Here is a 14,855-nt window from a genome sequence, read left to right on the forward strand (position 1 = left end):
AGCAACATGGCACAAGTATACATATGTAACAAACCTGCACGTTATGCACATGTACCCTAGAACTTAAAGTATAATAATAATAATAATAAAAAGAAAGACTCCCAAAGTTTTTGGCCTGAGTAACTAAAAGGATGGAGTTGTCATTAACAGGAGATTCTGCAGCGTACGTTTCAAGGGAAGCAGTAGGGGGAGCTCCATTTTAGACACGAGAAAAGCAGGAGAAGTCTTACATATATCATGTAGTGATGTCACATAGGCAGCTGGATTATAGCTCATGACTATATGTCATTTACTCCATATAGTAACCAGTAACCTCCAGAGTATGGAAGTTAGCAAAGAGAACTAGGCTGGACGTATAATTGGGGAATTGTCAGTTCATGGGTGCTATTTAAAGCTACAAGACTGCATGAGCTCACCAAAGGAATGAGTTAGACAATGTAGAAAAGAGGTATAAGGACAGACTCCTGGAGTACTCCAATGTCAAGAGAATGAAAAGCAACCAGCAAGGACTGAGAAGGGGTAACCATCTAGGGAGGAGGAAAACGAGGAGTGTGGTACACTAGATGCCAAGGAGGAAAACATTTTAAGAGGAAGAAGTGATCAGTGATACCAAATAATGCTGATAAGGTCAGATAAGATAACGACTGATAAATGACCACTAAGAAATAACATAAGAAAGTTCTAGCCAGAGCAATCAGGCAAGAAAAATAAATAAAAGGCATCTGGATAGGAAAAAAAAAACAAGTCAAACTGCCTCTCTTCACTGACACTATGATTTTATTCTAAGTATAAAAAACCCTAAAGACTCCACCAAGAGGCTGCTAGAACTGATAAACGATTTTAGCAGGGTTTCAGTATACAAAATCCATGTACAAAAATCAGTAACTTTTCTATACACCAGTAGCATCCAGGCTGAGAGTCAAATCAAGAGCTCAGTCCCATTTACAGTAACCACAAATAAAATGAAATAGCTGGGGATATAGCTGTCCCAGAGAGATGAAAGATCTCTACAAGGAAAACTATAAAATATTGCAGAAAGAAATCAGAGATGATACAAACAAATGGAAAAATATTCCATGCTCATGGATTAGAAGAATCAATATCATTAAAGTGGCCATACTGCCCAAAGCAGTTTACAGGTTCAGTGCTATTCCTATCCAACAAGCAACATCATTCTTCAAAGAATTAGAAAAAACTGTTTTCTAAAAATCATGTGGAACCAAAGAAGAACCCGAAGAGTCAAAGCAATCCTAAGCAAAACACATAGCCAGAGGCATCACACTACCCAAGTTCAAACTATACTGTCAGGCTACAATAAAGAAAACAGCATGGCACTGGTACAAAAAACAGACATAGCCCAATGGAATCGAATAGAAAGCTCAGAAATAAAGCCACATACCTACAATCATCTGATCTTCGACAAGTCCAACAAAAACAATTAATGGGGAAAAGACTCCCTATGCAATAAATGGTGCTGGGATAGCTGGCTAGCCATATGCAGAAGAATGAAATGGGACCCTTACCTTTCACCATATACAAAAGTTAACTTAATATGGATTAAGAATTTAATTATAAAACCTAAAACTATAAAAATTCTAGAGAAAAACCTAGGAAATACCATCCTCAGCATCAACCTGAGCAAAGAATTTTTGGCTAAGCCTCCAAAAGCAGTTGTAATAAGAATAAAAATTGACAAGTGGGATCTAATTAGAGAGCTTCTGCACAGCAAAAGAGGGAGAACTACCAGCAGAGTAAATGGACAATCTACAGAATGGGAGAAAATATTCATAAACTATGCATCTGACAAAGGTCTAATATCCAGAATCTATAAGGAACTTAATTCAAAGCAAAAACCAACCCCATCAAAAAGCAGGCAAAGGACATTAACAGACATTTTTTAAAATAAGACATACAAGCAGCCAACAAACATATGAAAAAATGCTTATCATCACTAATCATCAGAAATGCAAATCAAAACCACAGTGAGATACTGTCTCACACCACTCAGAATGGCTGTTATTAAAAAGTCAGAAAACAGTAGATACTGGCAAAGTTGCAGAGAAAAAGCAATGCTTATACACTGTGGAATACAGTTTGGAAATTTCTCCACTTAAAACAGAGCTACCATTAGGCCCAACTATCCTATTACTAGATACATACACAAAGGAAAATAGACAAAGATACATGCAGTTGTATGTTCATTGCCATGCCATTCACAGTAGCAAAGACATGGAATCAACCTAGGTGCCCATCAGTAGTGGTGGACTGGATAAAGAAAGTGTGGTATATATACACCATGGAATACCACACAGCCCTAAAAAAGAATGAAATCATGCCCTTTGCAGCAATATGAATGGAGCCAGAGGCCATTAACCTAAATGAATTAATATCAGAACAGAAAACTACATAGCACATGTTCTCACTTATAAGTGGGATCTAAACACTGAGCACATGTGGACATAAACATGGGAACAGTAGACATTGTGGACTACTAGAGGGGGGCTACGCAGGTTCAAGAACAAACTACCTATTGGGTACCATGCTCACTACCTGACTGCAGTATACCCATGTAACAAACCTGCGCATGGCCCCCTGTATCTGAAAGTTAAATTTTAAAATGAAAAAAAAAAAAACAAAAAAAAAACTTAAGTATATAAGCTACTTAATAAGATGATGATAAATAATAACATTTGTTGAGTTTTTCCAGTGTGATAAATACTGTATTGTGTGCTTTGTACAGTTATCTTTAATCTATAAAACATTCCTGTGTGATAGGGATTACAATTCACAGATACCGGAAGCCAAGACCCAGAGACATTAATAAATTAAACGCAAATACCTAGTAAAATGTCCAAAGTCAGAATGCAAAACCAAGATTTAAAAGCCTTTATTCATTTTCTCATATCATGCTTCGTGGACTTGTGTTGAAGCCACAGCTTTGCAAAAGGCTTATTAGTTGTCACTATTTTAGCTATGCCTTACATGCATGGTTGTATAGGAAAAGTTAAAACTACCTGAAATGCTTTATACTGCACCACAAATCTATATGATAAAAGGCAAAGATAGACAAATTCAAGTTTGTTTTTTCTTATAGCCTGAATCCAAGAAGAGATCTTTGATTTATGGGACTTCCTTAAATAAGACCTTTTTTTCTGTTAACATTTTATGATATGAAAATATCAGTGATAACATTTATCTTACAGCAGAATAATATTTAGTTTTTGTATTTGTCTTTTAAAATGTTCCTAACAGGAACCTCTGTTTTTAAAATAAATCAGAGGTGTACAAACTGGCAGTGATTGCTATGCTGTGTATGTGGATGTCCTAAATGTTTGATACTTGTGTTTACTAGTTTACAACCATCATCAAATTATCTAGTAACATGTGAGAGTATTTTAGAACTGGGGCTGCCTTATTTATCTAAAACAAATGATACTCTGTTAATTATCCTAGCAATTAGAAAATTACTTTTACCATTGCTTTGCCATTTGGCAGTTGAGATATAAATTTGGCATTGTGGTAACCATTCACTAGGTTTGGTCCTAGGGTATGTGGTTTTTTTGCTTTGGATCAGGAGACAGCATTTGGTAAATAGCAGTTGTAAATTTCTTTTTTCCCAAAGTTTGAAAAACCTCAGGGCTTTTAGTGGCATGAGTTTGCGCAAATCATCCTTTTTTTTTTTCCTCAATTTGTCTGTGCTTTTTCTCTTTGCAGTCTGCCATTTTCTCAAATTTATTGCATGCATTTTATTTATTTTTATGTGCCTTCTAGTGATGCTATATACGTTGCAGGATTAGCATTCACATTGGAATGATGACTTGGAAAGTCTCACCCAGCTTGTTCTGCACTCACTCTTCCTGTGAATTCACCACTCTCGTAGCTCAGCTACTTCTACTTAGATGCTGCTGCCACTTTGCTGACGGTGTCATTATTTCTCTCTTGGATTAGTCCCGTGCCCTTCTGTTCAGGCCTTCCTGCCGTAGAGTTTGCTCCCTCTCTTCAATTTTATTCTTCACGTAGTAACTAAAGTGATCTTTCCAAGACTCTAATCTTAAGTAATTTTCTGCTTCAAGTCTTTCAGTGATTTCTCATTATTCTTAGGCTCTCCCCAGTCTCATACACTACACTTAGCCACTGAATTTTTCTTAAGTTTCTCAAATATACCTTGTCCACTGAATATTAACATGAATTCTTCACACAACCTGGAATAAAGTTTCTTATTCTTTTGCCTCAGTGATTTTGTTGATCCAAAGTCTCAGTCGGAAAGCATTTCTTCTGAGAATCTTCCCTGACCCCGTTTCCCTCTGCTTGCCTCTAGCGTGGTTTAGAGCAGCATCCTCCAGCCTTCCCGGGTGTCCTGAACTCCCCTTCCACAGGATTTGTCCACATCCACAGCATTTATATTGTATTGCCTGCTTTCTCTAGTGACTTGACTCCTCAAAATGTAGACTTCTGTTTCCTCATCCTTTGCCCTTCTGAATAAAGAATTCATTTATATGCATTTCCTTAAGAGAACCACACTTGGTGTGATTTTGAGGAAGAAGAAGATCCATAAGTGCAAAATACTGATTTCACTTTCCTTGTTTTCAGTGCTATCCCTAGCACTTAACATGGTGTCAGATACGTGATAGAAATTCACATATTTTAGGTGAATGCTAGTGATGACCAGATTTTTGTTTTAGCCTTAACCTCCTCTGAATTCTAGTGCCATATGTGTAAGTCTCTCTCTGACATTACCACTGGGGTGTCATCTAGGCACTTTAAATTCAGTAAACCCAGACCTCACATTATTACCCTCTGGGCTCTCCTCCTTTCCCCTCCACTCCTTTCTTTTTCTTTTGTTCTTCTGTCATTGGCATTTCCAAACTGGAAACTACTCTCTCTCTCACTAGCTAGATCAGTCATTTGTCAGAGGCTATCAATTCTGCTTCCTAATAGTTTTTGAAAACTCACCCTTCAACTCCATTTTTTCACAGCTACTTTATTTCAGACTTCCTGTCACTTTCTACCTTAATTACAGAACCTGCTAATTTATTTGAGTTATACAAATTTCAGTAATTTAAAAAGTAAATATATTACTGTTTTCAAAGCATTGTAAATCTTACAATTAAATGATTTTTTTAATCTGAAAACTAGTTAAATTTTTCCTATGTTTTGTCCTTTTAAATAAACTGTAGGTTTTCATATGTATTCATTCATTTGGGAACTTTTGTTCATTTTTAGGAATAAGAAATAAAAGTTATTGAATCAACTTTATACCAAGAAAGTTATGTAAAAGATAATATGAAAATGGAGCATCTTTTTGTTCATAAGCAAGAAAGATGTGACCCTTTTTATGGAATATTAAATATTAGCTATGTGCTATACCAGCTTGCTGACTTACTGACCAGTCCTCCAAAGCAGTACTTGTCTGTGGAGGAAGTTTTCAAAGTCCAATTCAGTCATGAAAGTGGTCCAAGATAGAGTAAGAGGGACTAGATTTACCTTGCTTCCTGAAACTCTGAGAATAGACAAAATGTATGAAACTGGTTGTCAGACATTGAGCATCAGGCAGTACATGGTACTTATCCCTGAGAGAAGGTAACAACTCCAGCTTACTGCCTCCAAAAAATTTCCAGGCCTTAACACAAGGAAGGGAAAACCAGGAGGAACCTGATGGTCTCCCTGAGTTGAGGAGATGAAATTGGGAGTTCGGAGAGACTAAGGTGGAAGGAGTTAGCAAGTCAGTGGGCCAGGAAAGGGAGATCCACACAGGGTCCCCTTACAGTGTTCAGATAAGTAATGATTAATACATGGGTGAGGAAACTGCTTGAGGCTAGTAAAAGAACCACATAGAAAGATTAGAGGTGACAAGCCTAGGAACACACACAGAGTCTGTAATAGTTTCTGTTGCCACCAGCCAGAGTAAAAAGCCCTCATAATTCACTGGATGTCATCAAAGGACAATGCGTCAGTAGTGGGGGAAAATCTGTCCTACACTAAAGGCTGCTCTGGCCCTGCCTACTACAGCCTAGAAGCAAGCCTTGAAATTAACCTAATATTTGTGTAATTGAAGTCCCTACTGGGAATAATTCCCTAGTGAGAGGGAGCAGGAAAATATTTGATGAAATCATAGCTAAAAATTTTCCAAGTTTGGTGAAAACTATATAGGTCTAAGAAGCACAGCAAGCTCTAGTTGTGGGCATGCATGCATGTGCATGCGAGCACGCACACACACACACGAAGAAAACTATACCAAGGCACATCATAATCAAATTGCTTAAAGTCAGTGAAATATTAACGTAGAGAAAATATTAGCATATCCGGGGCGGGGGGGAACATGTACAAAGGAGCAAAGATAAGGATAATAGATTTCTAGTCTTGAAACAAAGCAAGACAGAGGACAGTGGTACAACATCCTTAAAATATTAAAGGAAGGAAAAAAGTTACCTTGATTATCCAGCAGAAGTATTTTTCTAAAATGAGGGTGAAATAAGAGTCCTGAAAGTAAGTTGATTCTCCCTGATGGTATCATTTGTAGTAACATTTGACATGGATCTCAAAGCAGAAACTTAACTGGATATGTTTGATGATACAAAAATTTTAATTGCCTATTTATATATGGCATTTTACATTTTAAAAAAGCACGGTGGCTCACCCCTGTAATCCCAGCACTTTGGGAGGTGAAGGCAGGTGGATCACTTGAGGGTCAGGAGTTCCAGACCAGCCTGGCCAACATGGTGAAACCCCATCTCAACTGAAAATACAAAAATAAGCTGGGTATGATGGTACATGCCTGTAATCCCAAGTACTCTGGAGTCTGAGACAGGAGAATCACTTGAACCTGGGAGGCAGAGGTTGCAGTGAGCTGAGATTGAGCCACTGCACTCCATCCTGGGCAACAGAGTGAGGTTCCATCTAAAACAAGCAAGCAAACAAACAAAAATGTGTTTCTATATGGGAGAAAACTTTACAGTAGTTTTCCCTTATCCTTGGGGGATACGTTTTGAGAGCCCGGTAGATGCCTGAAGCCTTGGATAATACCAAACCCTATATATGGTTTTTTGATCTCATAACTGAGATGGCTACTAAGTGACTAATATGTAGCATCTTCATTGTGGATATGGTGGAGGAAGGGATGATTCCCATCCAAGGTGGGACAAAGTGGGCAGATTTCATCAGGCTACTTAGAATAGTGCTCAGCTTAAAACTTACAAATTGCTTCTGGAATTCCCCACTTAATATTTTCAGGCTAAAATTAACCACAGGTAAGTGAAATTGTACTGTATTTTCACAGGTTTTTCAGGTAGCGAGAATGAGTGATTTTATCTCCATTTTACACATGAAGAAGCTGAGACACACGAGTAGCGTGACTTTCACTGGGTTGCATAAGATCCAGGAATGTAACCAGGTTTCCTGACTTCCTGTTCAGGACTGTTCTCATCTGAATGGTCTCCTCATTGATAGCTGTGCATTGCTCAAAATATTTTCTAAACTTACAGACTGACAGAATATGTAAAATGTATGCAATATCTCTAAAGCTATAATAGATAGTACAATATTTAGTAATTCTTTTGTATCTTCACATTTGGAATAGGTGAAGAAAATAAATTAAAAATCTTATTAAATCCCAGGACCCCAAATAGAAGACAGGAAAAATGAAAGAGAATGCATTGAAGTATATTAAAGCCTGTATGAAAAACCCGTTATGGTATTTAAACTTTAAATTAGCAAAGGTGGAAAATTGCTATGGTTGCAGAGAAGTTTTTAATTAAAATGAAGTTATTTCTGATTCTTTAAAAAAAGGTGAGGAGAAGTTTGATTATTTTAATTACCATATTAAATTTTAGCAGAGAACCTTCTAATAACTTGACTCAAAATACAATGTGGCAGAAATTAGCTGGGAAGAAACTGTATTCCTCTCTTGTATTTATACTGTGTATATGGTACATAAAATAGAAGAATTAAATGCTACCTTGGTATATTTCATTGCACGCAGTATAGCAAATTAGTTTTGGCCATTACTAGCAGCCATACAGAATGAATAAGGCCCATTGTCCTTTTTGTTTCCACTGAAGTTTGTTCAAATTGTTCTTTAGGGATGTTTTTCAGTCTTTCCTATTAAATAAATTTCGAGAGCTTGATCTTTAAAGTTTTATGGTAGAATTGGGATTTAAAAGTTAGAACTTAAAAGGAGGACAGGATTTAAGTAGGATAAGGAATAGTTTATAGGAAGCATGTGTCTTCTCAGAACAGTGAGAATGTTTCATGTTGGAAAGAAACAGGAAATCATGTAGAAGAGGTAGGGTAAGGTTTGATTACTGATGGCCTTAAAAAGCAAGTTAGGGAAATAGGTGGATGTCACTCACGTTACTATTGACTCCTGAGGACAGTGAATTATCTCTCATTAAGTTATGAAATGTGAATTGTTGACATTTCAGCGCAGTATTTTTGTGTCAGCTTTCATTGTGTTTAAATCTGAAATGGCAAAGCAAGGATTTTTTTTTTTTTTTTACCTGAAAAGGGGATGTGTTTTTCTTTTCTAGTCAACTCCTTTACATCTAGCAGCGGGCTACAACAGAGTTCGAATAGTTCAGCTTCTTCTTCAGCATGGTGCTGATGTTCATGCAAAAGACAAAGGGTAGGTCTATCAGTTTACTTCTTTTCAATGCTTTGTTTTTGTCTGATACTCTGAACTTTTAAAACACTAGACAAAGTCATATGTCCCATTTGTTACGGCTTATATAACATTTTAAGAATGTTCACAACTCTGATTTCAGGCTTTATTTTCATGTACCTACTTAATTAAGGATATTTCTCATAATAATTTCCCAAATCAATTTAATTTTATCACAGTTCTGTTACTTGAAGTTGAAATTGTGTCTCAATTGCAGTTACTGTTTTTCAACTCTTTAATTGCATTTTAGAAAAATAAAACAAATTGAAAATTGTGAAAATCCAGTAGCATAGCTATCAGATTCAACCGATAGTAAAGGATCATCCTTTATTGATAAACCAAAATCATAAGTATACAATATCAATTTTTTTTTCTGATGAAATCTTGGACATCTAAACTGAGAAAACCTAGAAGGTTGATGTGAGGGGATATAGGTGGTAACCAAGAAAGCAGTTATGTCACTTATTTTACCAATAGGTGAATTTTTGAAAACTGTATCAGTTTCCTGTAAAGTCCCCAGGGATATGTGAACATTGGGTTTGCTATCCTATGTGGTGGACTAACATTTCTCATTGCCCCACTTTAAGATCTAAAAGATAGTTGCCCTTACTGGCCAGGTAAGGTAGATTATGTTACAGTCTTGTGATTGACAGCATAAAGAAGAGATGCCCTAGAGGGGAGCTGCTTTCACTTTGCCCCTCCCCAAGTTAAGAAACATAAAAATGAACTCAGTACTTGAGACACTTATCAGGAGAATTCATCCATTTCATATCTGCTTTTTATAGATACCTGGTGCTGCTCTCTTGCCTGCACCAGGTTTTGTGCCATATGTGGATGGTGTCCCAGTAGTATAGGGGCATAAATGCCTGATGCTCTTGTACGTCTCTATTTCCTTGTGCATGTCTGAAAACAGATGGGTGTACAATAGGTGAGTCAGCAAGAGACGTACACCACAAAAAAGGGATTTTTTGGCTTACTTAGAATAGTTTGATATGCAAGTTATAATAGTTTGGATATTTGATTATTTTGCTAGAAATTACCATAAAAGTGAATTAAAATGGTGGAATATTTCAGTTCACTACCAATTAACATTTATTTCTTGTAAGTACTTAATATATAATGCATGTATTTGTCAATTAGCATATGATCTTCCTTTCGCTAAAATGTTCTTCTATTTGGTATTTTTTTCATTATCTTCAAGGATTACATACAAAAAACAAGATAAATACAAAAGGTGTAAACATAAGCTATGCTTTGAATTACTTTATTATTTTATTAAATACTTTAAAATATTTTAAAATATAATTGTATTGGGATTTATTGGATTTTATTTATTTCTTAGTACTTCATGGATAAATAAGTTGTTTGAAATTTAAGTATTTTAATTTGCCTTTTTTCATTTAGTGGACTTGTGCCTCTTCATAATGCATGTTCATATGGACATTATGAAGTCACAGAACTGCTATTAAAGGTAAGAGAAATCCAGAACATTAAGCATCATTTGCTTTTTTTTTCTTTAACTTGTCATTACTTTCCATACTTTTGGCCTCATGAAAGTTTTTTTAGTTTTTTGAGGTTTTTTGTTTGTTTGTTTTGAGACAGGGTCTTGCCCTGTCACCCAGGCTGGAGTGCAGTGGCACAGTCACAGCTCACTGCAACCTCAACCTCCCAAGTTCAAGTGATCCTCCCACCTCAACCTCCCCAGTAGCTGGGATTACAGGGGTGTGCCGCCACACACAGCTAATTTTTATGTTTTTTGTAGAGACGAGATTTCGCCATATTGCCCAGTCTTGTTTTTTCAGATTTTAAGAGAATAAAATAAGTTTTTAAAAATATTACCATTGCCTTAAAAATTTTAAAACATTGAGTTTAATTTCAGCTGTTTTTGAAAGGTGATATTAAAGAAATTAAAACACTTATTTGAAAAAGTTGTAACTGAAATTTACCGAGAAATAAATGTCTTTTGAGTTTTATTTGATCCAGCGAAATGATTACTGATCTAAAATGTTTTTTTCTCAATTCAGCATGGAGCATGTGTTAATGCCATGGATCTCTGGCAGTTTACTCCACTGCATGAGGCTGCTTCCAAGAATCGTGTAGAAGTCTGCTCTTTGTTACTTAGCCATGGCGCTGATCCTACGTTAGTCAACTGCCATGGCAAAAGTGCTGTGGATATGGCTCCAACTCCGGAGCTCAGGGAGAGATTGACTTGTACGTATTTATATCCCGAAATCATTATTGCATGTTATAAATTAGAATCTTTAATTTCTGTTGAGTTTTATCTAACTTAAGTAATAACCTTCCATTCTTATAAGTGTATTAATTCATAATCCTCATTTCTAATTGTATACTTTTCTTCATTAATTCCATGGGAATATTACATACAAACACTTTTTGTATACATTGTGTTTATTCGAGACTAGTTTTAATTCATATGTTGAGGCTCCTTTTTTGGTTTTTTGAAGGCTAATGAGGATGAGTCAATCAGCATCCATTTCATGGATACTTACAATGTGGCAGGCACTAGAAATATAGCAGTGTACGAAGCATTAAAAAGCTCTGAGCTTCTGGGGCTTACATTCTTGTGCTATTGATAGTGACAGGTATCTAGCATTATTGAACCCTCTTATGGGGCTTACATTCTTGTGCCACTGATAGTAATAGGTATCTAGCATTATTGAACCCTCACTATTCCCCGAGCCCTGCAAAGTTGCATAATCATATTTTTATTTACCATGTGTGTTATGACCCAAGTATAATCACTTGCCCATATCTAAGTGAGATCTTTAAAATAATTTGGTTGAGGTCATCTTCTGAATGTATTACCAATACATACATGCAAATGTTTTTTAAATAAACTTTTGTTTTAGCATAGTTTAAGATATACAGAAAGTGTATGAAGATAGTACCCAGTTCTCATATACTCCATACCCAGTTTCCCCTATTATTAACATTTTTCTTTAATATAGTACCTTTGTCACAATTAATAAACCAGTATTGATACAGTATTAACTAAAGGCCATACTCTATTCACATTTCCTTAGTTTTTGCCTAAAGTCCTTTTTCTACTCTAGAATCTCATTCAGGATTCTGAATACTTCAGGATACCACATATATATGGTTTCACATCAAATACTGAGACATTTAATTCTACATGTGGGCATTTCAGGTTTAAATTAAGCTAGGTGTCACCTACCTCATTTTTAAGTTATCCTGTGGTCTATATTCTGTCTTACATCCAGGATTCCAAGATGATTACACCTGAAAAAAATCTTTGCTAAGTTATCTCTTAACGAAAAGGGATAGTCAAAATGATGCTAGCATTATTTGTGTTTAAACAAGTTTTAAACTAGTTTATATTAAAACAGAAACAGTTCCCCACAATTTTGATCTTGTTTAAGTGGAAATTTGAACTTATTTTGGTATTCAAATAGGTGACGTCTACTAGATTACAGGCCAACACAAGCCAAATTGTAACTGGGCAGATGTCCTTGTAATGAATTCTTTTAGAAGTTCGTTTACTCGCTCCTACCCAGGTGTCTCTTGCCATATGTTATCTTGCATTACATAGTTTGCTTTTCTGTTTGTATGTTCTATCTTCCTAGTGAAATTTTGACTCTTAGACCTTTGGTTTTATTTTTCTTTGTCTTAGCCCCTGTGCAATTCCTTTTTACCTAGTAAAAATGTGTGATGCTATTTATATTTGGGCCTTTATCTACCTACCTGTATCTAACACAGTGCATGGCATATAGTGTGTGTCCAACAAGCTTATTGACCTTGAATTTGACTCAACTCAAAGTGTATTAATTTATCTTTTTCTGATTTCCTTTCTTAGATTAGACACTGGCTCCACTTTATTCTTATGTCATCATTTGATTTTTTTCAGCCATTTTGTAAATTATGAGTATTATTAGAAGTTTTTACATTGTATTTTACTGATCTTATTCCAGTGAAGACATTAAAATTTAACCTAAATTTTTAGTTTAATGAAGGGAGCAGTTACCTGCTTAGAGTTCTTTCCAACTTTCTCAGTATGCCCTTTGTTTTGATAACTAAGATTCTACCAAGGAATTGTCTGAAGAAAAGGATTTGACAAAATCTGACCTTCTCTAACTGCAGTTTTCATTATCATGTCTACTGCTTTATATTAGGCATTCACAATTACATATTTCTTTTAAAGAAGAATATACAAGAAACAAAGAAAAACAGTGTTTTCATTATGCCCATAGTTATAGTTGTAACATTTTATTACACACATTTTTTTCTGTTACTTGTCTTTTTTTTTTTTTTTTCCTTTTTCTTATGAGACAGGGTTTAGCTCTGTTGCCCAGGCTGGAGTGCAGTGGTGCAGTTATAGCTCACTGAGACTCTACCTGGAGAGCTCAGTTGATCCTCCCAGCTCAGCCTCTCTAGTAGCTGGTACTACAGGTGCATGCCACCATGTCCAGCTAATTTTTTTTTTTTTTGTATGTTTTGTAGAGACGGGGTTTCACCATGTTACCCAGGCTGGCCTCAAACTCCTGGGCCCAAGCCATCAGGCCGCCCTGGCCTCCCAAATCCTCAGGTGGGATTACAGGCGTAAGCCACTGCTCCTGACCTCTTGTCTATTTTTTAATTGGTTGTTTTTATGAAGCCACATGAACCAGGTATTTTGGGTTTTGTTCTTGTTTCAAAATACATTTAGAGATAAAAGCTTTTATGTATTTTATAAGTATTAGTATTCAGGGTAAATTTGAGTAATTTACAGTTTTACCACCTTACTTAACTTTCCTGGAGTTTTCAAAACAGACCTTTATGTAACCTTTTGCATTTAGAAATTTAGAAGGACAACTATATAGCTGATAATTTTTTTTTTATTCTCTAGGGTTTTTTTTAATATTAAGTATTTCTCAATGAAGTATTTTAAATTTTAAAATCAATTTGGACAGAAATCTTTACTTTTTTTCTAAAGAGCAGAGACAAGAAATATTTTACTTATTGTTATTTGAGAAAATATCATACTGTTTACTTGTATTATTGCATCATCATTTTAAAATTTTCCTAGTACTGCAGTCTATTGTTTATGTTTTTGTAAATTTGCTCATTTTTTTCTGAGCCACCTTTTCGGAATATATAATTGAAAAGGTAGAAATGCCCTTATCACTTTATATTCATACAGTATTTGTTATTAGCAAAAAGGCCAGTATGATTTGCACTAAGTTTACGTTTCTCTAGACTGTTGACTCCAACAAAACTATACATTTTGCCAGACATCAGTTCTCAGAACACCACCTTCCTCTGTGGTTGTCTGACCCCTGCTTCTTAATATATTTCACAGTTTATAATTCTCTCACTCCATGGGTCCCACATTTTATCATTTCACTGAAAATCTACAGTCTTGTTATTTGAATCTACTGGCTTACTTTCATCTCATTTGACCTTAGTTTTTTGTTTCTGAAGTTTCAGAGTCCTTACTTTCAGCAATCTAGCAGTGATAAAGAACCTCTAAAGAAGAAGTTATATAAAAATGTTATTTTCCTGACCCTGCAATGACTTATTTTATAAATATTCAGCATTCATGCCTTATCGCATATTACAAATTACCTACCATATACCAAGCACTGTGCTAGGTGATGAGATTAGCATAGCTGATATGACAGTGTGATATGTCCTTTGATGAGGCTAAATGCAAATGCTGTGGACTGCTTAAGAAGGAATGCTAACCCAATACTGGAAAAGGTCCGGAAGGCTCACCCAGAGTATCTGAACTGAGACCTTGAATGATGAGTAGTAATGAGGCATGTATGTGCACGTGTGTCTGTGTGTGTGTTTTCTCTGTGTCTTTTGAGAGAGGGGGTGAATATGATGGGTCCCTGGGTCCCTCAGAGGAGAGGAGAGAAGAGAAAGGAAAAAAGGCAAAATACAGTACCATGCAGATTCAAAGACCTGGATGTGAGAGGGTCTGAAATTGTTGTGTAATGTATTAGGTCATACGTTATTTGCATCTTTAAACAGTTCCAGCATTTTGTTAATAAGTGGGCATATCAAAATGCAAGTAAAGTTTGTCAAAGATAAAACAAGACATTTTTTTTTGTTTGTTTGTTTGGTTTTTTTTGAGACGGGGTCTTGCTCTGTCACCCAGGCTGGAGTGCAGTGGCCGGATCTCAGCTCACTGCAAGCTCCGCCTCCCGGGTTCACGCCATTCTCCTGCCTCAGCCTC

The 14,855-nt window shown here is 35.9% G+C and overlaps 1 protein-coding gene across 2 annotated transcripts in view; it reads left to right on the forward strand.

Annotated features, from left to right (window-relative positions):
- TNKS (tankyrase, TRF1-interacting ankyrin-related ADP-ribose polymerase) overlaps positions 1-14,855 on the forward strand; it is a 236,701-nt gene that overhangs the window by 146,608 nt on the left and 75,238 nt on the right. For both annotated transcript variants that reach the window (XM_011970733.1, XM_011970734.1), the window contains exons 6-8: positions 8,526-8,620; positions 10,061-10,127; positions 10,681-10,867. In XM_011970733.1, coding sequence (XP_011826123.1) covers positions 8,526-8,620; positions 10,061-10,127; positions 10,681-10,867 — 349 coding nt within the window. The remainder of the gene's footprint in view (positions 1-8,525; positions 8,621-10,060; positions 10,128-10,680; positions 10,868-14,855) is intronic.

The sequence above is a fragment of the Mandrillus leucophaeus genome, unplaced genomic scaffold (genome assembly GCF_000951045.1).
Source record: "Mandrillus leucophaeus isolate KB7577 unplaced genomic scaffold, Mleu.le_1.0 Scaffold97, whole genome shotgun sequence".
NCBI classification, from domain to species: Eukaryota; Metazoa; Chordata; class Mammalia; order Primates; family Cercopithecidae; genus Mandrillus; species Mandrillus leucophaeus.